The 22,142-nt window shown below is 44.7% G+C and overlaps 1 protein-coding gene and 1 long non-coding RNA gene across 2 annotated transcripts; both read right to left on the bottom strand.

The window, feature by feature from the left end:
* Nucleotides 1-14,939: 14,939 nt before the first annotated feature.
* LOC123149757 (expansin-like A4) lies at nt 14,940-16,573 on the bottom strand. Its single transcript, XM_044569484.1, has one exon. It carries the CDS (start codon nt 16,495-16,497, stop codon nt 15,385-15,387), a length of 1,113 nt encoding a protein of 370 aa, XP_044425419.1. The 5' UTR covers nt 16,498-16,573; the 3' UTR covers nt 14,940-15,384.
* Nucleotides 16,574-20,400: 3,827 nt separating this feature from the next.
* On the bottom strand, nt 20,401-21,892 carry LOC123147130 (uncharacterized). Its single transcript, XR_006473063.1, has 2 exons — nt 20,947-21,892; nt 20,401-20,838 (listed from the first exon to the last, which is right to left on the bottom strand). It is a non-coding gene; the product is annotated as an uncharacterized lncRNA (long non-coding RNA).
* Between the last annotated feature and the right edge of the window lie 250 nt (nt 21,893-22,142).

Below are 22,142 nucleotides of genomic sequence, written 5' to 3'. Positions count from 1 at the left end.
ATCCTTCGTAATATACTTATTAGTACGCCGCACTCCAAAGCAGGATAATTTTCATAATGTAAACTTAAATTATATTCCAAGCTGTAACACAACATAAATAGGTCAATTACACTGCTCTGAAAGAAAAAATAATTCATATACCACATGCCAAATAAAATCAAAGACTTATCATTCTATCTACAAGTAACACAAGAATGTAATCTTCATTTGTTTATCTTCAAGGAAACTTCATTTATTTCTACAACATCACTCCTAATCGGCATTTCTAAGTAAGCAATCAATCAGTTAAAACCATAGGAATAATGTATAATATGCCAAATGTGCACTGAGTTGCAACTCTTTATGTCCACGTGAAATACAAGGCATGCAAATGAATTGAAGAATTACTTATATCATTTGTTTTCTCTTTTTGTGTGTGTTTTCTTTACATTTCTCATCGGTTTTATTTTGTTTTACGTCTTTCTCGATTTCCTTTGGGTTTTATAGGGTTTTTTGTTTCTTCTTTCCTTCTATTGGTTTTCTGTATAGTTTTCATCGCCTTATCGGTTTTCTCTTTTGTTTTTCTCTATTGTGTGTTTTCCTTGCGATTTTCATCGGATTTCTTTTGGTTTTGGTTTTCTGTGTTTCTCTACTGGATTTTATGTTTTCCCATTTTTTCTTGTTTTTTAACACATGTCTACTATTCCCATACACATGTAAATTTTTGTATAAAACAGGAACATTTTTTAAACATGGTTAATATTTTTAAAATACATGATTCATACTTTTCAAAAGTTTTTCTATACATATTTTACATTCTTCAAATACATATGAAAATTTGTGCATTTTACATTTCTCAAATACATGATTTTTTTTCAAATATAGGTTTTGATGTCCACCCTTTTTCACACACATTGTACATTTTCCGTATACACCTGAAACATTTTTATACATGTTTAACAATTTCCAAATACAAGATTAACATTTCTCAAACACATGTTCATGATCAGTTTTTTCAAAATTGTGTTAAACATTTTTTAGGTACATGTTAGTTTTTTTCATGAGACGAAACATTTTTAGACTACATGAACACCTTTTCCCATTATATTAACTTTTTAAAAAATATCATGAACACATTTTTTAAATGCAGAATGCTATCAATTTTTTAAAACTATGCTAACATTTTTACATTTCCCAAATTTGCGGTTTATATTGTTTTGTAAGTTTATTTATGTTTTTGGAATATATATGTATTTTATAATAGTTTCAAAAACATGAACACAAGAAAGGCGAAATGAACGGATGAAAAAAACCAAAGGAAACAAACTTACCTGTAGGTAACTACTTGGTCGGCCCAATGGTAACAATTGGAGCAGCGACATATAGTCGAGCCCTTCAATGTTACACATCCGTCTGGTAAAGCATAGTTGACAGAAGTGAAATGGTTACCACTTACTACATAATATATGTAAACATATAACGAGGGGGGGGGGGATCCCTTGAAGAAAAGGATAAATCATACTAGTTCATCCTCTTATTTTCATTTTGAAAGCTTAAATATTTGTCTGTTCTGATCCGAACATAGACTGTGTTCTGATCTTTAGTGTGCTCCACTTTGATTGCGTGTGTTAGCATCGACACGTGTGTAGTACCTGTTGTGTATGTGTTAGCATTTGGTCTCTCGTCAGGGTGGTCAGCACGTGTGTGTCTTGCTAGTTACAAGATTCCCATTTGCTCCCCTAGCTTTCGTCTCTTCGTGTCAGTGTCGACCCAGCGACTGTTTTTGCCGTTGGTGTTCTTTTCGATCTCAATGCATTTCACTGCTCCACCAGAAATTCCCTTTGCCCCTCCCAAACCGATCTTACCTTGGCTCGCAAACCCCAAGTTTGTCTATGAAGAGCTAATATAATTGTATTTTTTTTCTTCTAAATTGCACCATATGGTAGGAATTGATAGATAGATAGATAAAATAAATAAAAAGCACAACAAAGAATAATATTTTTGGTGACGTTTTCAGTAAAGTAAAATAGACCCCATGGCCGTAGGTTCACTACTGACATCTCTCCAAGCATATATAAGTGCGGTGTGGTGGACAAATTACAGTTGTGCAGCGATTAAATTACAATATTTATATTTATGGCAATGAATATTCATAGTATAATCTCATGTAGCCATTACGCCCGTGATATGTAGAGTATTATCCAACTACATCTACAACTAATACTTCAACCCAAGACCGCTATCCAGAATGAATATCGAAGTATTAAATCCATGACAAACAAAGCATTGCAATAAGCATGATGAAATAATATAGCCGGTAAAAATATCATCCAATTGTGATAAAAGAAACCATCTTTACCCTTAGTAGCAACAATACAATACATGTATTGATACGTCTCCAACATATCTATAGCTTTTTATTGTTTCATGCTATTATATTATTACTTTTATATTATTTTTATGGACTAACCTATTAATTTAGTGCCCAGTGCCAGTTCCTATTTTCTGCATGTTTTTGTTTCGCAGGAAAACTATACCTACAGAAGTCCAAACACGATGAAACTTTTTGATGATTTTTTCTTGATAATAAGAGACCATGGAAGTTTGAAGGAAGGACCAGAATACCCACGAGGCGGCCACAAGGAAGGGGGCACACCCTAGAGGTAAGGTGTGCCACCCTGGCTTGTGGGCCGCTCATGACTCCATTTGCCCTTCTTGGCCAATAAATTCCCATGTATTCCAAAAAAACCTGAAGTGAGACAAACAATTATTTCGTCACCGCAAGCCTCTGTTCTTCCGCGATCCCATCTGGAAGCCTTTTCTGGTACTTTGTCAAAGGAAGGAAGCATTGGGGAGGCTATCTTCATCAACCTTGTTGCCTCCGTGATGATGTGTGAGTAGTTTCTTCAAGACCTATAGGTCCATAGTAGTACCTAGATGGCTTGTTATCTCTCTTTTGATCTTCAATACAATGATCTCCTCTGAGATGTATTCTATGTAATCTTTGCGGTGTGTTTGTTGGGATCCGATGAATTATGGGTTAATGATCATATTATTCGTTGATATTATTTATGTCCTTTGAGATCTCTTTGATTGTGTAGTTTCATAACCTTGTATTTCTCTCCAATCTATCTGTCTTCTTTGGCCAAGTAGATTGATTTATCTTCAGTGGGAGAGGTGCTTAGTAGTAGGTTCAATCTTGCGGTTAGTCTTGCTCTGTGACAGGTGGGTGAGGCACACATTTGTATTGTTGCTACTAAGGGTAAAACAACGGGGTTTGGTCATATTAGTTGCCCTTATTCTATCTACATTATGTCATCTTGCTTAATGCATTACTCTGTTTGTCATGAACTTAATAATTTGAGATGCATGCTGGATAGCGGTATTGGGGTGGAGTAATAGTAGTAGATGTCGATAAGTTTAACGGTCTACTTGTCACAGACGTAATGCCTATATATTGACCATGCTTTGGATAATCATCATAACTATGTGCTTTTTTGTTAATTTCCCAACAAAAAAAATGTTTACCCACCGATGCCATTTCTGAGAGAGATGCCTCTAGTGAGTCTATGGCCCTCGAGTTCATTCTTAGTTATATTCAAGCGATCTTACAATTTTTTGTTGTTCTACTTTACTTATATTATTGTATCTACCATTACCAGATTTGATACATGCAACTAGCAAGAACAAGGGGAGTGACCACCCCTTGCCTTTGTTATGAAGTGTTAAAAGAAGAATTTTACAGAGTGATTCATGATAGTTCCTTGAATGAAAAGCATGATTTCAATGATGCTAGTATGAATTCCATGAATGTCAATTGTGCTTATGATATGCAAAGCTACAAGTTTGGGGATGATGAGTTTGATGTGTATGATATTTTTAGTCCCCCTACTAATGAAGAAGTTATAAAATAAAAATATGATAATTCTTATGACTCAAGTGATGAATATGATACAATTGATGAAAATATTGCTTTTTATTGTGAAACTATGTCGGTAGGCACTATTGATGATCATTTTGTTATGCCTACTACTTATTGTAATGATCATGATTGTGTGATAATTATGATGCTTCTTCTGATATCGAGAGTTTATTTGAGCCTCATATTGAATATGTTATTGATAATACTGTTTGCAATACTATTTAAAGTGGGTTTGTAAGAGCATCAACTTTATGTAACAATGATCCCACTACTTTAGATAATGATCAAATCTTATGATTTTTTTATAAAAGTGGGTTTGGAGAGGTCATGACTTTGGTTGATATTAATCCCACTATCTTGGAAGATTGTAGATTTTGTATACATGTGGATCATGAAGAAATTTTTTTATATGATGGATATATTGTTGTATTCGATTATGATCCTACATGTAGTTATTTCGAGAGAGGCGAGCATTGTTATAAAAAATCATGTTCCTAAATTACATCTCATTATGTTGAGATTGTCAATGTTTCATTCACATTCCTTGCATATGCTAGATATTTTTTGTCTTAATATTTTCTTTACTTATAAGATGCCTATGCATAGAAAGTGGATTAGACTTAAATGTGCTTGTTACATGCTTTTTGATGCTCTCTTTATACTTCAATTCTTGTTACTCCCTCCGTCACAGTTTACTCGACATGCATGTTGAATCTTTGGGACCTAGGTAATCAGCGGTTGGCTCTAATTTTGTTTGCCTAAGACATAAAAATAGCATCGTTTAGTTAGGCCCATAACTGCCACGACACCTAATTCTCTTGCTATTTATTCAATAGTTAATCCTTTAGGCCAATAATCGACGGGAGCGTACTGTTGGAAATATGCCCTAGAGGCAATAATAAATTGATTATTATTATATTTCCTTGTTCATGATAATCGTTTATTATCCATGCTAGAATTGTATTGATAGGAAACTCAGATACATGTGTGGATACATAGACAACAACATGTCCCTAGTAAGCCTCTAGTTGACTAGCTCGTTAATCAATAGATGGTTACGGTTTCCTGACCATGGACATTGGATGTCATTGATAACGGGATCACATCATTAGGAAAATGATGTGATGGACAAGACCCAATCATAAGCCTAGCACAAAGATCGTGTAGTTTGTATGCTAAAGCTTTTCTAATGTCAAGTGTCATTTCCTTAGACCATGAGATTGTGCAACTCCCGGATACCGTAGGAGTGCTTTGGGTGTGCCAAACGCCACAATGTAACTGGGTGGCTATAAAGGTACACTACAGGTATCTCCGAAAGTGTCTGTTGGGTTGACACGAATCGAGACTGGGATTTGTTACTCCGTGTAACGGAGAGGTATCTCTGGGCCCACTCGGTAGGACATCATCATAATGTGCACAATGTGACCAAGGAGTTGATCACGAGATGATGTGTTACAGAACGAGTAAAGAGACTTGCCGGTAACGAGATTGAACAAGGTATCGAGATACCGACGATCGAATCTCAGGCAAGTATCGTACCGCTAGACAAAGGGAATTGTATACGGGATTGATTGAATCCTTGACATCGTGGTTCATCCGATGAGATCATCGTGGAACATGTGGGAGCCAACATGGGTATCCAGATCCCGCTGTTGGTTATTGACCGGAGAGTTGTCTCGGTCATGTCTGCATGGTTCCCGAACCCGTAGGGTCTACACACTTAAGGTTCGATGACGCTAGGGTTATAGGGAATAGATATACATGGTTACTGAATGTTGTTCGGAGTCCCGGATGAGATCCCGGACGTCACGAGGAGTGACGGAATGGTCCGGAGGTAAAGATTTATATATGGGAAGTCCTGTTTTGGTCGCCGGAAAAGTTTCGGGTTTTATCGGTAATGTACCGGGACCACTGGGAGGGTCCCGGTGGTCCACCAAGTGGGGCCACCAGCCCCAGAGGGCTGCATGGGCCAAGTGTGGGAGGGGACCAGCCCCAGGTGGGCCGGTGCGCCCCCCACCAGGGCCCAAGGCGAAGAGAGAAGGGAAAAAGGGGAAACCCTAGGCTCAGATGGGCCTAAGGCCCACCTAGTGGTGCGCCCCCCCTCTCTCCCCCCTTGGCCGCCCCCTAGATGGGATCTAGGGCTGGCCGCCACCCCTAGGGGTGGAAACCTAGGTGGGGGCGCAGCCCCTCCCTTTCCCCTATATATAGTGGGGATTTTGGGCTGCCAGAAACACGAGAACATCTCCTTCTTGGCGCAGCCCTACCCCTGTCCCTCCTCGTCTCTTGCGGTGCTTGGCAAAGCCCTGCTGGAGTACCACACTCCTCAACCACCACCACGCCGTCATGCTGCTGCTGGATGGAGTCTTCCCCAACCTCTCCTTCTCCCCTTGCTGGATCAAGGCGTAGGAGACGTCACCGGGCTGTACGTGTGTTGAACACGAAGGTGTCGTCCGTTCGGCACTAGGATCATCGGTGATTTGGATCACGACGAGTATGACTCCATCAACCCCGTTCACTTGAACGCTTTCGCTTAGAGATATACAAGGGTATGTAGATGCACTCTCCTTCCCTCGTTGCTAGATTACTCCATAGATTGATCTTGGTGATGCGTAGAAAATTTTGAATTTCTGCTATGTTCCCCAACAGTGGCATCATGAGCCAGGTTTATGCGTAGTTTCTATGCACGAGTAGAACACAAAGCCATTGTGGGCGTCGATTTTGTCAATTTACTTGCTGTTACTAGTCTTATCTTGATTCGGCGGCATCGTGGGATGAAGCGGCCCGGACCGACCTTACACGTACTCTTACGTGAGACTGGTTCCACCGACTGACATGCACTAGTTGCATAAGGTGGCTAGCGGGTGTCTGTCTCTCCCACTTTAGTCGGATCGGATTCGATGAAAAGGGTCCTTATGAAGGGTAAATAGAAATTGGCATATCACGTTGTGGTTTTCGCGTAGGTAAGAAACGTTCTTGCTAGAAACCTATAGCAGCCACGTAAAAACTTGCAACAACAATTAGAGGACGTCTAACTTGTTTTTGCAGCATATGCCTTGTGATGTGATATGGCCAAAAGGATGTGATGAATGATATATGTGATGTATGAGATTGATCATGTTCTTGTAATAGGAATCACGACTTGCATGTCAATGAGTATGACAACCGGCATGAGCCATAGGAGTTGTCTTAATTTATTTATGACCTGCGTGTCAACTTAAACGTCATGTAATTACTTTACTTTATTGCTAAAGCGTTAGCCATAGTAGTAGAAGTAATAGATGACGAGACAACTTCAAGAAGACACTATGATGGAGATCATGATGATGTAGATCATGGTGTCATGCCGGTGACAACGATGATCATGGAGCCCCGAAGACGGAGATCAAAAGGAGCAAAAATGATATTGGCCATATCATGTCACTATTTGATTGCATGTGATGTTTATCATGTTTTACATCTTATTTTCTTAGAATGACGGTAGCTTAAATAAGATGACCCCTCTCTAAAATTTCAAGAAAAGTGTCCCCCCTAACTGTGCACCATTGCGAAGGTTCGTTGTTTCGAAGCACCACGTGATGATCGGGTGTGATAGATTCTAACGTTCGAATACAACGGGTGTAAGCCAGATTTACACAGCAAAAACACTTAGGTTGACTTGATGAGCCTAGCATGTATAGACATGGCCTCGGAACACGGAAGACCGAAAGGTCGAGCATGAGTCGTATAGAAGATACGATCAATATGAAGATGTTCACCGATGTTGACTAGTCCGTCTCACGTGATGATCGGACACGGCCTAGTTGACTCGGATCATGTTTCACTTAGATGACTAGAGGGATGTCTATCTGAGTGGGAGTTCATTAAATGAACTCAATTATCATGAACATAGTCTAAATTGTCTTTGCAAATATGTTGTAGATAAATAGCTCATGTTGTAGCTCCCTGTTTCAATATGTTCCAAGAGAAAGATTAAGTTGAAAGATATTGTAAGCAATGATACGGACTAGGTCCGTAGTCCGAGGAGTGTCCTCACTGCTACACAAAAGGCTTACGTCTTTGATGCACCACTCGATGTGCAAACCCCTACCACGTCGTCTGTGGATGTTGTGAACACCTGACAGACACATCCTGATGACTACTTGATAGTTTAGTGCATCATACTTTACGGCTTAGAAACGGGATTCCAATGACGTTTTAAACGCCATAGAACATATGAGATGTTCCAAGAGCTGAAATTGGGATTTCAGGCTCATGCCCGTGTTGAGAGGTGTGAGACCTCTGACAAGTTCTTTTGCCAACAAGATGGAGGAGAATAGCTCAGCTAGTGAGCATGTGCTCAGAATGTCTGGGTACTATAATCACTTAAATCAAGTGGGAGTTAAACTTCCAGATAAGATAGTGATTAATAGAGTTCTCTAGCCACTATCACTAAGCTACTAGATCTTCGTGATGAACTATGACATGCAAGGGATGGAGTTGATCCCGGAGCTGATCGCGGTGCTTAAGACCGCAGAAGGTAGAAATCAAGAAGGAGCATCAAGTGTTGATGGTTTAACAAGACCACTGGTTTCAAGAAGGGCAAGGGCTAGAAGGGAAACTTCATGGATGGCAAATCAGTTGCCGCTCTAGTGAAGGAACCCAAGGTTGAACCAAACCCGAGACTAAGTGCTTCTATTGTAAGGGGAACGGACACTGGTAGCGGAATTACCCCAAATGCATGGCAGATAAGAAGGCTGGCAACTTCAACAAAGTATATACGTGTTATTAATGTGTACCTCACTAGTACTCCTGGTAGCACCTGGGTATTGGATACCGGTTCAGTTGCTATTATTGGTGACTTGAAGCAAAAGCTACGGACTAAACGGAGACTGGCTAAGGGCGAGGTGACGATGTGTGTTGGAAGTGTTTCCAAAGTTGATGAGATCACCATCGCATGCTCCATCTGCCTTCGGGATTAGTATTGAACCTAGATAAATGTTATCAGGTGTCTACGTTGAGCATGAGTATGATTAGATCATGTTCATTGCAAGACGGTCATTCATTTAAGTTAGAGAATAATAGTTATTCTGTTTACATGAATGATACCTTTCATGGTCATGCACCCTATGTGAATGGTTCATTGAATCTCGGTCGTGGTAATACACATGTTCACGCCAAAAGATGTAGAGTTAATAATGATAGTACCACTTTCTTGTGGCACTGCCGCTTAGGTCATATTGGCGTAAGATGCATGAAGAAACTCCATGTCGATGGATGTTTGGAGTCACTTGATTTTGAATCACTTGACACATGTGAGCCATGCCTCATGGGCAGGATGACTAAGACCCCGTTTTCAGGTACGATGAAACGGGCAAGTGACTTGTTGGAAATCATACATGCTGATGCGTGTGATCCAATGAGAATTGAAGCGTGCAGTGGATATCGCTATTTTCTCATCTTCATTGACGATTTGAGTAGATATAGGTATATTTACTTAATGAAGCACAAGTCTGAAACGTTTGAAAAGTTCAAGCGATTTCAGAGTGAAGTTAAGAATCATCATAACAAGAAGATCAAATTCCTACGATCTGATCAATGAGAATTTCTGAGTTATGAGTATTGGCAAACACTTAAGACATTGTGGAATTGTTTCACAGTTGAAGTCACCTGGAACACCACAGGGTAATGGTGTGTCCGAACATCGTAATCAAACCCTATGAGATATGGTGCGATCTATGATGTCTCTTACCGATCTACCGCTATTATTTTGAGGTTATGCGTTATAGACAGCTGCATTCACTTTAGATAGGACACCATATAAGTCCGTTGAGATGACGTCGTATGAACATTGGTTTGGCAAGAAACCAAAGTTGTCGTTTCTTAATGTTTGGGGTTGCGATGCTTAAGGCTTTAGCAGGAGAAGCTCGAACCCAAAAGCGGACAAACACATCTTCATAGGATACCCAAAGGTGACAGTTGGGTATACCTTCTATCTCGGATCCGAGGGCAAATTGTTTGTCGCTAAGAACGGGTCCTTTCTCGAGAAGGAGTTTCTCTCGAAAGAATTGAGTGGGAGGAAGATAGAACTTGATGAGGTTGTCGAACCTTTATTTCAACCAGAGAATGATGCAACATAGAAAGATGTTTTCTGTGGCACCTACGTCTGTTGAATAGGAAGTTAATGATAGTGATCATGAAGCTTCGGATCAAGTTGCTATCGAACCTCGTAGGTCGACAAGGATATGTACTACTCCTGAGTGGTACGGTAATCCTGTCTTAGATATCATGTTGTTAGACAACAATGTACCTACGAGCTATGGAGAAGCGATGGTGGGCCCGTATTCCGACAAATGGTTAGAAGCCATGAAATCCGAGATAGGATCCATATATCAGAACAAAGTATAGACTTTGATGGACTTGCCCGATGATCGGCAAGCCATTGAGATAAATGGATATTTAAGAAGAAGACGGACGTGGGAGGTAATGTTACCGTCTAAGAAGCTCGACTTGTGGGAAAGAATTTTTTCACAAGTTCAAGGAGTTGACTACGATGAGAATTTCTCACCCGTAGCGATGCTTAAGTCTGTCGGAATCATGATAGCATTAGCTGTATTTTTTGATTATGAAATCTTACAGATGGATGTCAAAACAAGATTTCTTACCAAGTTTTCGTAAGAAAAGTTGTATGTGATACAATAAAAGGTTTTGTCGATCCTAAGGACGCTAAAAGGTATGCTGGCTCCAGCAATCCTTCTATGGACTAGAGCAAGCATCTCGCAATCGGAATATATGTTTAATGGAGTGATCAAAGCTTTTAGGTTTATACAATGTTTGCTAGAAACTTGTATTTACAAGAAAGTGAGTGGGAGCACTACAACATTTCTGATAAGTATATGTGGATGACATATTGTTGATCCGAAATGATGTAGAATTTCTGGAAAGCATAAACGGTTGTTTGAAGAGTGATTTTCAAAGGAAGACCTAGATAAAGCTGCTTACACATTGGGCATCAAGATCTATAGAGATAGATCAAGACGCCTGATGGTACTTTCAAAGAACGCACATCTTGACATGTTTTTGAAGGAGTTCAAAATAGATCAGTCAAAGAAGGGGTTCTTACCTGAGTTGTAAGGTGTGAAGTTGAGTAAGACTTAAAGCTTGACCACGGCATAAGAAAGAGAAAGGACGAAGGTCGTCCCCTATGCTTTTGTCATAGGCTCTATACGGTATGCCATGCTGAAGTACCGCACCTGATGTGTGCCTTGCCACATGTCTGGCAAGAGGGTACAAAGGTGATCTAGGAGTAGATCACCAGATAGCGGTCAAAATTATCCTTAGAGGAATAAGGAAATGTTTCTCGGTTATGGAGGTGATAAAGAGTTCGACGTAAAGAGTTACGTCGATGCAAGCTTAACACCTATTCGGATAGCACTGAGTAGAGATATCGGATACGTATAATGGAGCAAAAATTTGGAATAGATCCAAGTGGAACGTGGCAGCAGCATCTACGATATAAAGTTTTGCAAAATACATAGGGATCTGAATATGGCAAGACCCGTTGACTACAACCTCCCTCACAAGCATAACATGATCAAACCCAGAACTCTTTGAGTGTTTATCACATAGTGATGTGAACTAGATCATTGAGTCTAGTAAACTCTTGGATGTTGGTCACATGGCGATGTGACCTGTGAGTGTTAATCACATGGCGATGTGAACTAGATTATTGACTCTAGTGCAAGTGGGAGACTGTTGGAAATATGCCCTAGAGGCAATAATAAATTGGTTATTATTATATTTCCTTGTTCATGATAATCGTTTATTATCCATGCTAGAATTGTATTGATAGGAAACTCAGATACATGTGTGGATACATAGACAACAACATGTCCCTAGTAAGCCTCTAGTTGACTAGCTCGTTAATCAATAGATGGTTACGGTTTCCTGACCATGGACATTGGATGTCATTGATAACGGGATCACATCATTAGGAGAATGATGTGATGGACAAGACCCAATCCTAAGCCTAGCACAAAGGTCGTGTAGTTCGTATGCTAAAGCTTTTCTAATGTCAAGTGTCATTTCCTTAGACCATGAGATTGTGCAACTCCCGGATACCGTAGGAGTGCTTTGGGTGTGCCAAACGTCACAACGTAACTGGGTGGCTATAAAGGTACACTACAGGTATCTCCGAAGTGTCTGTTGGGTTGGCACGAATCGAGACTGGGATTTGTTACTCCGTGTAACGGAGAGGTATCTCTGGGCCCACTCGGTAGGACATCATCATAATGTGCACAATGTGACCAAGAAGTTGATCACGGGATGATGTGTTACGGAACGAGTAAAGAGACTTGCCGGTAACGAGATTGAACAAGGTATCGGGATACCGACGATCGAATCTCGGGCAAGTATCGTACCACTAGACAAAGGGAATTGTATACGGGATTGATTGAATCCTTGACATCGTGGTTTATCCGATGAGATCATCGTGGAACATGTGGGAGCCAACATGGGTATCCAAATCCCGCTGTTGGTTATTGACCAGAGAGTTGTCTTGGTCATGTCTGCATGGTTCCCGAACCCGTAGGGTCTATACACTTAAGGTTCGATGACGCTAGGGTTATAGGGAATAGATATACGTGGTTACCGAATGTTGTTCAGAGTCCCGGATGAGATCTCGGACGTCACGAGGAGTTCCGGAATGGTCCGGAGGTAAAGATTTATATATGGGAAGTCCTGTTTTGGTCGCCGGAAAAGTTTCGGGTTTTATCGGTAATGTACCGGGACCACCGGGAGGGTCCCGGTGGTCCACCAAGTGGGTCCACCAGCCCCGGAGGGCTGCATGGGCCAAGTGTGGGAGGGGACCAGCCCCAGGTGGGCTGGGCACCCCCCCACCAGGGCCCAAGGCGAAGAGAGAATGGAAAAAGGGGAAACCCTAGGCTCAGATGGGCCTAAGGCCCACCTAGTGGTGCGCCCCCCTCTCTCCCCCCTTGGCCGCCCCCTAGATGGGATCTAGGGCTGGCCGCCACCCCTAGGGGTGGAAACCTAGGTGGGGGCGCAACCCCTCCCTTTCCCCTATATATAGTGGGGGTTTTGGGCTGCCAGAAACACGAGAACATCTCCTTCTTGGCGCAGCCCTACCCCTCTCCCTCCTCGTCTCTTGCGGTGCTTGGCGAAGCCCTGCTGGAGTACCACGCTCCTCCACCACCACCACGCCGTCGTGCTGCTGCTGGATGGAGTCTTCCCCAACCTCTCCTTCTCCCCTTACTGGATCAAGGCGTAGGAGGCGTCACCGGGCTGTACGTGTGTTGAACACGGAGGTGCCGTCCGTTCGGCACTAGGATCATCGGTGATTTGGATCACGACGAGTACGACTCCATCAACCCCGTTCACTTGAACGCTTCCGCTTAGCGATCTACAAGGGTATGTAGATGCACTCTCCTTCCCTCGTTGCTAGATTACTCCATAGATTGATCTTGGTGATGCGTAGAAAATTTTGAATTTCTGCTACGTTCCCCAACACGTACTGCATGAAAATTCCCACCCGTGTACACACCAACGTCGCAGAATAGGAAAGGAGCGGAGATTGCAGCTAATTTTGATTACTCACTGATGGGGAAGTTGCATGGAAAACAAAAAAATCCTACGGAACACCCAAGATCTAATGTATGAAGATGCTAACAACGAGAGTGGAGTATGTCTATATACCCTTATAGACTGAAAGCGTTAACGATCTAGAGATCGTGGTTGGCGTAGTCGTACTCCTTCATGATCCAATCCGATCTGAGTACCGCACGAACGGCACCTCCGAGATGTGCACACGTACGGCTCGGTGACGTCTCCTCCTTTTTGATTTAGCAAGCAAGGGATAAGAGGTAGATGGGATCTGAACCAACATGATGGCGTGGTTGTGGTGGTGGCAGCGAAATTCCGTCAGGGCTTCGCTAAGCTTGTACTGGAGAGGAGGTGGAGGGAGATGGGAGAGGCAGGCTAGCAATGGATGGGTCGCCGTCCCCATGCACCTCCCCTCTCTTTATATAGGCTAGGGGGCAGGGAGGGGCTGCCAAAACCCTCCTAGGGCCAGCCACAAGGGAGAAATCCTTTTAAATTTAGAGATAAGATATTATCTCTAGATTTAACCCTTTAAATTTAGATGTAAGACCTTATCTCTAGATTTAAATGACATGGGCCTTGGGAGCTGGTGCGACCAACCCATGTGGGTTGTTGGCCCACTCCTCGGTCCATGTGGGCCCTTCCCAGGTCATTGGGCCCCACGGTGGAACCCCTGAACCTTCTCGGTACTCCATAAAAAATTCCCTAACTTTTTCGAAACCCTGAAAAACACTTTCCATATATAAATCTTTACCTCTGAACCATTCCGGAGCTCCTCATGATGTCTCGGATCCCATCTGAGACTCCAAACAATATTCAGTCTCGTCAGTATGAATATCCCAATACTACCCTAGCGTTACCGAGAACCTTAAGTGTGTGATCCTACGGGTTCGAGAACATGCCGACATGACCGAGACACCTCTCGGATCAATAATCAATAGCGGAACCTGGATGCCCATATGAACTCCCACACATTCATCGTAGATTTTTATCGGTCTGAACCACGATGTCGAGGATTCAGTTAATCTCATATACAATTTCCTTTGTCCGGCGATATGTTCATTCTTTATTAGGAGAGTTTACTATTGGCCCACAACCGGATAGGCAAGAAATGATTTTCGGCAAGTGTTTTGATGTGTGGATTTGGTTCATACCTCTTTTAGTTTGATGTATGGATTTGCACAACAAGAAACTCTTTCAGTTTGTTCATTATAGATGCAAATATTATTTTGAGCTCGGTAAACAACCGAGCATATCGATAGTTCATGAGTATTTGTCTGATTGCAATCTGCTCAACTGTGCCACAACATCTCATTCATACTTGATGCGAAACATCCCTCAGCAACATGCGGGGTATCTAGTTTTTCTCAATTGTTTTCATTAATTTCTTGCGAAAAAAGTATGAAATAAACACAGCACAACATAATGCAATACAGTTAACTTAGTCTTAGTCGGCAACTGATCAATCTTAATCAGCCCATGCAATCAACCTACAATAATACTCTCCTACTATTCCAAAGAGGAAGAGGACGAGCAGCCAAAACAGTAGTGCTGTCATGTGATTCCAAGACCTGAACAGAGCCATCTACATGTTCTTCTCTGCATTAGTCCCTTCCCTCCACACGTGAAGCTACGCGCCAACATCCTCTGTTTAGAGCGGGACCATGGAGGTTTTGTCCTAACCGGAACTCGTCGTCGGCCGTGCACACATGCATGCATGTCGTACGTTGCGATGTACACGTCTCTGTACAGTGTACATGCAGCATCGACCGATATTCCGGCGGCTGGCCGGTGCAGATCTGCATGCGCGGCGTCGCCGTTGACGTGCGGGCCGGCTCCAATGGACCATCGATCGGTCCGTGGTGGATGCATCATGCATGCCGGGAAGCGTGTCATCGGAGCTGCTCGGCGTCGTCGCCCTCGTCCGTGGAGGAACAGGAGGCGCCGCCGCAGGTGCTTGCGGCGACGTCGGTGACGCGCAGGCCGGTGTCGTAGACCGCGCCGGGCTGCCAATTCGCGGGGAGCACCGCCCCGTCGGCGCGCAGCCACTTGCCGCCGGAGCCCGCGGTGACCACAAGCCGGAGCTGCAGCAGACCGGCCGGCACGCGCGACGTGCGCCACATCGACGGGGACGCCTCGCGCCGGGTCATGTACTGCCAGGATGTCTGCAACGGTGCTGCGTCGTTGTTGGTGCCGCTGGAACCGGTGACCGCCTGCGCGACCTCGACGGCGGCGATGTCGGTCTGGCCGCCCTGGTAGAGGAAGCGGAGGGCGAGGTAACCCCGGTCCCTGCTGCTCGTCTCCTCCACTTTAACCGCCAAGTTCTTGCTCTTGTACACGCAGGGAATCCTCCTGAAGTCCACGTCGACGTCCGCGTCCGCGAGCTCGGCGTTACGGTCTGGCGTCGCCAAGGCGGCGAAGGCGTCCTTGGTGAGCAGAAACCGCCCACCGGCACCACCACCGGTCATGTTCGTCTCTGCCACGTCGGCGACGACGACGACCTTGACGCCGCCCGCCGCGCACGCGCTCCGTCCCCTGCACATCAGCTGGTAGCAGGCGCCGCAGGCCCGGCCACCGCGGAAGAAACTGGCGCTGACGGCCGCAATGTGGAGCCCCCCGTCGACGGCCATCTCCGCCGCCTGGCCACCATACCCGCAGGCGGCACCGGTCAGTGCGCCGGCGCCGGGAGGGAGGATGGACGCGGTGGACCTGCGCGGGCACCAGCCGCAGCGGTACGTCGCCGATGACGAGGACGAGGAGGCGTGAGCCCGCGCTCCCGGCGCCGAGGCCAGCAGCAGGGTCAGGACGGCAACCTCCGCGGGGAAGAGGATCAGAAGCAGCTGCGGCAAGGCGGCCATTATCGCCGACGCCGTTGGTTGTGGTAGATGGAAGGGATGTGACAGCCTAGTTAGTCCCGTCCAGCGGATCGTTGGATAAGGAAGTTGAGACTCGTTGGAGAGGCCGGGGGATGCGGTGCCTGCGTGGTGGTTTAAATCAAGCGGCATGGCCCGGGGACGTGGGGAGCACGATCGATCCAGAGGTCGTAAACTCGATCGCTAGTTGGCTAGTGCGCGCGCGAGACTTTGCACACGAGATTCGAGGGTAAATGGGCGTCGACGTCGACCGGCCTTGTCCGATCAGGACATTTGTACGCGTACGACGACACACGGGTCGACACACAGGACGAACTCCATGCATGCATGCCCACCGTGAACTTTGTCCTGCGCAACGAGCGCATGCATGCTGCCAGCCTACGCATAACAGGCCGTGTTGATTCCGTCCGTGATCTTGCAGTGACTGCGTGCATTGCACTCTCGGCCGTGACGACAATAATTTCCGTGCGACAGCTACTCGTGCACTTACATTTACTAGTAGAACCCCGTGCGTTGCTACGGGCTATAATGCATGTAAATAAATAAAATAAATGATTAAGGTCATCTTTAAGATCGAAATTCATTTCTTTATTATATGTGCGGTCATGTTTGGACATCATTCGGGCGGCCCGCGGGCTCCTAAAATCCAACCCTCTGGACAGTCCAAACTCCTCAAAATCATGCCCATATATGTGTGTGTGTGTGGGGAGGGGGGGGGGGTTGATGTGGTTGTTTGTACTATCCACCGTGTTATCTTCAACCCACGGTCCCAACAAAAAAACCTCACCCCACAACACACCCTTCCTTTTTCTCCACGACGCACCCTTCCCTTTTTGTCGGACCTTTCACTTTCTGCCCGGTTTCCGCCGTAGCGGGACATTTCTCATTGGATTCCTCTCCTTTATAACCGGATGACGCCTACCTCACCTTCGCCATTGCGCCCTCTCTTCTTCACACCGTACTCTCCCACGAACTGCCAAGGATGAGTCCCCAGCCAACCACCCTGCTCTCCGCCCTGATCCCCCCTCGTGTTCGTGCCCATCCACTACCGCCATCAAGGGGGGCGAGGCGTGCGCCACCCATAACGCCCCCAGCCAAGAAGGTAGATCTGATCTCTCTTGAGTCATTTCATAGTGTCTGTTATTGAGTCTTGAAGCAACCAACCAATACATTTACCGTTATGTCATAACCAGAAAAATGTACGACTTGATGAAAAATGCATGAACCACCCGCTCATGCAATTTGCTGCAAATCAATCTCTAATGAAACACAATTTGCCATATTTTCTAAAGCGGGGAAATAATTTCATGCATGCAACAGACCAATCCCAACACCCGTCCCGCTTACTCTCAACCATCACCCTTATAAAAAAACCACTAACTCTTGTTCTAAATGAGCCAGTGATTGACGCCACCGTGGCAACCCAGCAACAAGGGACAAGGGCGGCAACCGCCTTCCTATCTTAATGCTAGTCACCCCAGGCTCTATGATCCCTTACCATCAAAATCCTTCATTGCACAATCTCGAAGAAAGTAGCTTATTGGAAGCACAGAGGAAAAGTTAGAGCTTCCATCCAGAGGAATGAGAGCACAAAATATTTCCATGGCTCTGCCTCTCAAAGGTTTAGGAAAAACTCAAACCCTCGTGCAAAATGGAGTCTAGTTCTCTAACCACACCAAAAAAATAACCCAACACACTGACTTTTACAAGGATACACTATTAAGGGTCATACTACACCTATAGGGTTTCATCTGGAGGGGCTTTATAGCCTGGGGTAAAATTCACAGGCCGCGCGCACTAATGAAATCAAGGAGGGGAAATTAATAGGATGTTTCCTATTTGGTGCTGCAGGCACCAGTTATAGCTCATTTTGCAAACGGGTGCCTGCAACGCTATGAGCTGGGCCAACTCATCTACTTTTTTCTTTCTCTTTTTTAAAACAAAAAAGAAGTGCGTACTACGACTCTAACAGGCGACCTCCTGCTACGAGCTACAATGCACCAACCACTCTGCCAGCAAACCTCACGTGACTACATTCATCGTTCCATTCTTTTCATCTTTCCTCTTTTCTCCTTTTTTGGACCCTCATAAGTGCCACATATATGGCACAAAGCAATTTCGCCCTGATGTTTTTTTATGACAACTTTAGTTGTGAAATATGGCAACTTTCTGTTTAGATGGCAAGTTTCAGTTTTATTGGGGTTTCATTTTTTCGGATAGCAATTTTAGTTGAAAAACTCTCGAGGAATAAGGTAGGCGGAATTTGCTTCAGCAGATGACTAAGGCGAAGTCTATCGAGAGAATTCAGCTGCCGTGTATTACCTTCTGATGATTATAGTCGGCAAACGAGCAAAGGATATACAACAAATATATACATGCAGAAATGTGGGCTCTTGGAGCCTTGTGCTAGTCAAACAACAAAAGAGTTCATATCTTAAAAAATACCAAAGAGCTTCAACACATATACAAATGGAAGAAGCCACAGAAGCATCACCTTTTACATGTATGCAACACAGCCTAGCTAGTCAAACAAAGATACTGTAGCTTACTCAACAGATAATTCCTTCAAGACAGGAAGAGGATAGAAGCTTAACTGCAGTTGTTTACGAGAAATATAATATGCTCTTAGATATGAAACTTTAGAATATTTAGAAGGCCTGTAGTTTATTAATTATCACTACATCACAACCATTGCAAATGGTGGCATGCCATTTGAAGTTCTCTAAAAATTAGCATTATTACTTGGCAAGATTACAAAGCTTTGTGTGAAAATTTCAGGACATCATTGAATGAGAGAGGGCATGTCTTACAAATTAGTAACTTCAGTGTTGAAATTGTGAGTTATCAGGCAAGTAACTGAAGCAGGATATCTACAATGGAAAACATCATGACATATTTAAACCTCTCGACCTCCCGTTTTCATGTCTGCATAGGCACTAAGGACCAAGTCATACTTCTTTCAATTGAAGGGACAACTTCAAAACATTTCTTCTCTGCCTTGGTGAACATCGTGACATCTTTAAACCAAAGAAAATGCATGATAATGTGGATAACTGAACATGGACAGTTGGAAAAAAGAACCTCACTAATTCAGATTGACTACAATCAGTCCAAAAGTCAGATTTCTGACCAAGGAAAATCTGGAGAAGTGTGACTACCGTATTAGGGAATTAACCACATACAACACTATACATCAATGAATAAGGGTCATCACGGCATGTAATAACAAAAAACTAATGGCATGGCCTCCCTTATAAATCACACCAAGATGAAAAATAGTTACAAGCAGGGTCTAATAGTTTGCTGGAGAGAGGAAATGTAGCAGTTCCATTTATCCTTAGAAGACAATCAGTTAGAATTGACAGATTCATACATGGCCATCCGTTATTGCAGCTACCAATATGGGGGCTCGGTGTTGGCTCCAGCTTCATCCAGGGTGGCCAAGGTTTCACAATATTACTGTTATCCCGCCAAATGGCTTTTGCTCACCATTCCGTAGGATTGCACATAAAAGTCAGCTGTTGATACAAATAAACTATCTATTTTGGTGGAACTGGTTCTACTTTTTTATAGCAGCCAAACCAATCCAGAAGACCGGCAACCACCTAGGAAGGAAAGTTCTTGTGCACATCTCTTCCTCCTAGTGTAACCCAATTGACAGATTGCATTACCTGGAGCGCACATAGTTGTGGTTCTGGCCAGAGAGTTGCTTCGACATGCCGCTGAACACCTGATTGACGCCCCAACGGTGCACTTGTACGTGCGCTACACAAACAGAGAAGCACACCTGCAGCTGGAGGGTGAAGGAGCCACGAGGAGCCCAACCGAGGTCATAGAAGCCGCAGGGCAGTGGCACTAAACAGTGGTCAAGGATGACAACCGCGTAGACATCGGCGGAGCCGGCGGGGTCTCTTGCCAAAGCGGAAGATGAATTCTTTAACACTTCTCTTTACCTTTCAGAGTCATCAACAATGACAGTAATGTTGAAAGAATTAGCATAAATAATATAGTGATACTAAAAACTTGATGGCATGATTAGGTAAATAAATCATTGCTGCTCATTCTCACTTTACTGACTCATAATGATCAAGCCTATAAACCATGATCTGACCATGGACAACAAAGACAAAATGGCCAAATAAACTATAAATAGAACTGTAGCAGCTTGATTGCGTACCAACAAAGTTTACATGGCAGTGTGATGGTAATGTGCACTCAACCCTGTGTTACAGGCCACTTGCAATTGAACAAGGATTCAAATCAGCACCTGACAATTTGTTGAACACTTACCGATGAGTCGGCAATAATGTGACCGATGCGGGACGAGCTTGGACACATTGAGGATGACCACAAAACGGCCGCCGGCCCCCTTGATCATCTTCTCGTAGAAAAGAAAGCTGTTGCTGCCCTCTCAGGCAGCTGATGTGCTGCACGCGATGCTCGGACTCCACAGCAGGTCTTCCTTGCCGAATCCTGCATCAGTTCACATTTGCCTAGCACGTCAGTAAATCCTTCCAAAGGAAAGGAGCTACAGAATCCGTCAGTTAAACTTCTTGGTATCTGTCTGAAGTAATCAATCACCTGAGGGTAGAGCCTCTCTCGAACCGGTAGTAGTAGGAGTCTTTGTTGCTGGACACTATTCTATAGCATTCTTCATCTTCTCAGTAAAAGCCTTCAGGCCATCGATCTAGTTGTAGCCGACGCGGTCACTGAACTGCATTCCTTCTGCCTGTACAAGATACGCTATGGAGGGGAACATTGCAGTTGCAGAAAGCATTAGTTCAGAATGCGGCCCATGTGCAGGCGACCGATGGCTCCTGCTCGATGGTGTCGACCACCGCTCCTTGGCCACGAAGATACGCTATGGCGTCGACCATTCCTCTTGCACCGCGTCAGACCGCTCCGGCTGGGCTCCACTTCATGTTCAACATCGTCCTCTAGCAGTGCGCCCACACAAAAAGGCCACGAAGGATGCGACAACGACGGGCTTGAGCAGGAGGACGGAGACAATGCGAGGAGGAAGAGGCCGTCGCGGCCTCGCCGGGGAGGCACCGCGTCGGCCTGAGGTGGTGAGCCAGAATGCGTGGCTCGCGAGGGAGGGTCGTCCATGACCTACGCGTGTTCGCCATCGGCGACCCATGCGACGGCAATCTCAAATTTCATGGCTCACACGATGGTGAACCTTGATCTACACGGATCCGGCTACTGCTACCTCGATCTGGCACAACGCTGCCCTCCAGTCTCGGACCACCACGACTCATCCTTCTCCTCCGCCCAGCCCGGTGGCGCCACTGCCCCAGCCGCTCCATCCACTAAGCGACACAGCCGACCCGCTCCCATCCTCACTGCCCGGAACACAAGTCGCGGCGGGGCATTGAGGGTAAGAAACTCTAGAGGCGGCCGGACGTGGTGGTGGGGGTTTGGAGTGCTGTTGCATGAGGGGGTAGGGAGGTGGAGCTGCTCCTGTGGTCGCGCCCGAAGAATAGGTCGGGCCGATGGAGCGGTAGGGGCGGCGGCGGAGCGGGAGATGGGGGCGGCGACGGAGAGAGGGAAAGAGAGAGGTCGCATCTGGATCGAGAGGAGGGGCGTCGTACTGGTTTTCTTCGTGGGAGGGGTGGTGCGAAAAAAATCTAGAAAAAAACCTATGAAAAAAAACCGGACGAAAATGGTGGGACGAAAATTAACCGACGAAGACTACCAACTGCTCTATTAGAAGTAGAAATAGGGTAATACATGGAATTATCGACCAAGCATGCACAAATTTGGCACATATTTTC

This window comes from Triticum aestivum, chromosome 7A (genome assembly GCF_018294505.1).
Source record: "Triticum aestivum cultivar Chinese Spring chromosome 7A, IWGSC CS RefSeq v2.1, whole genome shotgun sequence".
NCBI classification, from domain to species: Eukaryota; Viridiplantae; Streptophyta; class Magnoliopsida; order Poales; family Poaceae; genus Triticum; species Triticum aestivum.
This window is presented reverse-complemented; position numbering and strand designations above follow the sequence as displayed.

Coding starts and splice junctions, on each gene's coding strand:
- LOC123149757 (XM_044569484.1), bottom strand. CDS start 16,497: ATGCCGCTTGATTTAAACCACCACGCAGGCACCGCATCCCCCGGCCTC.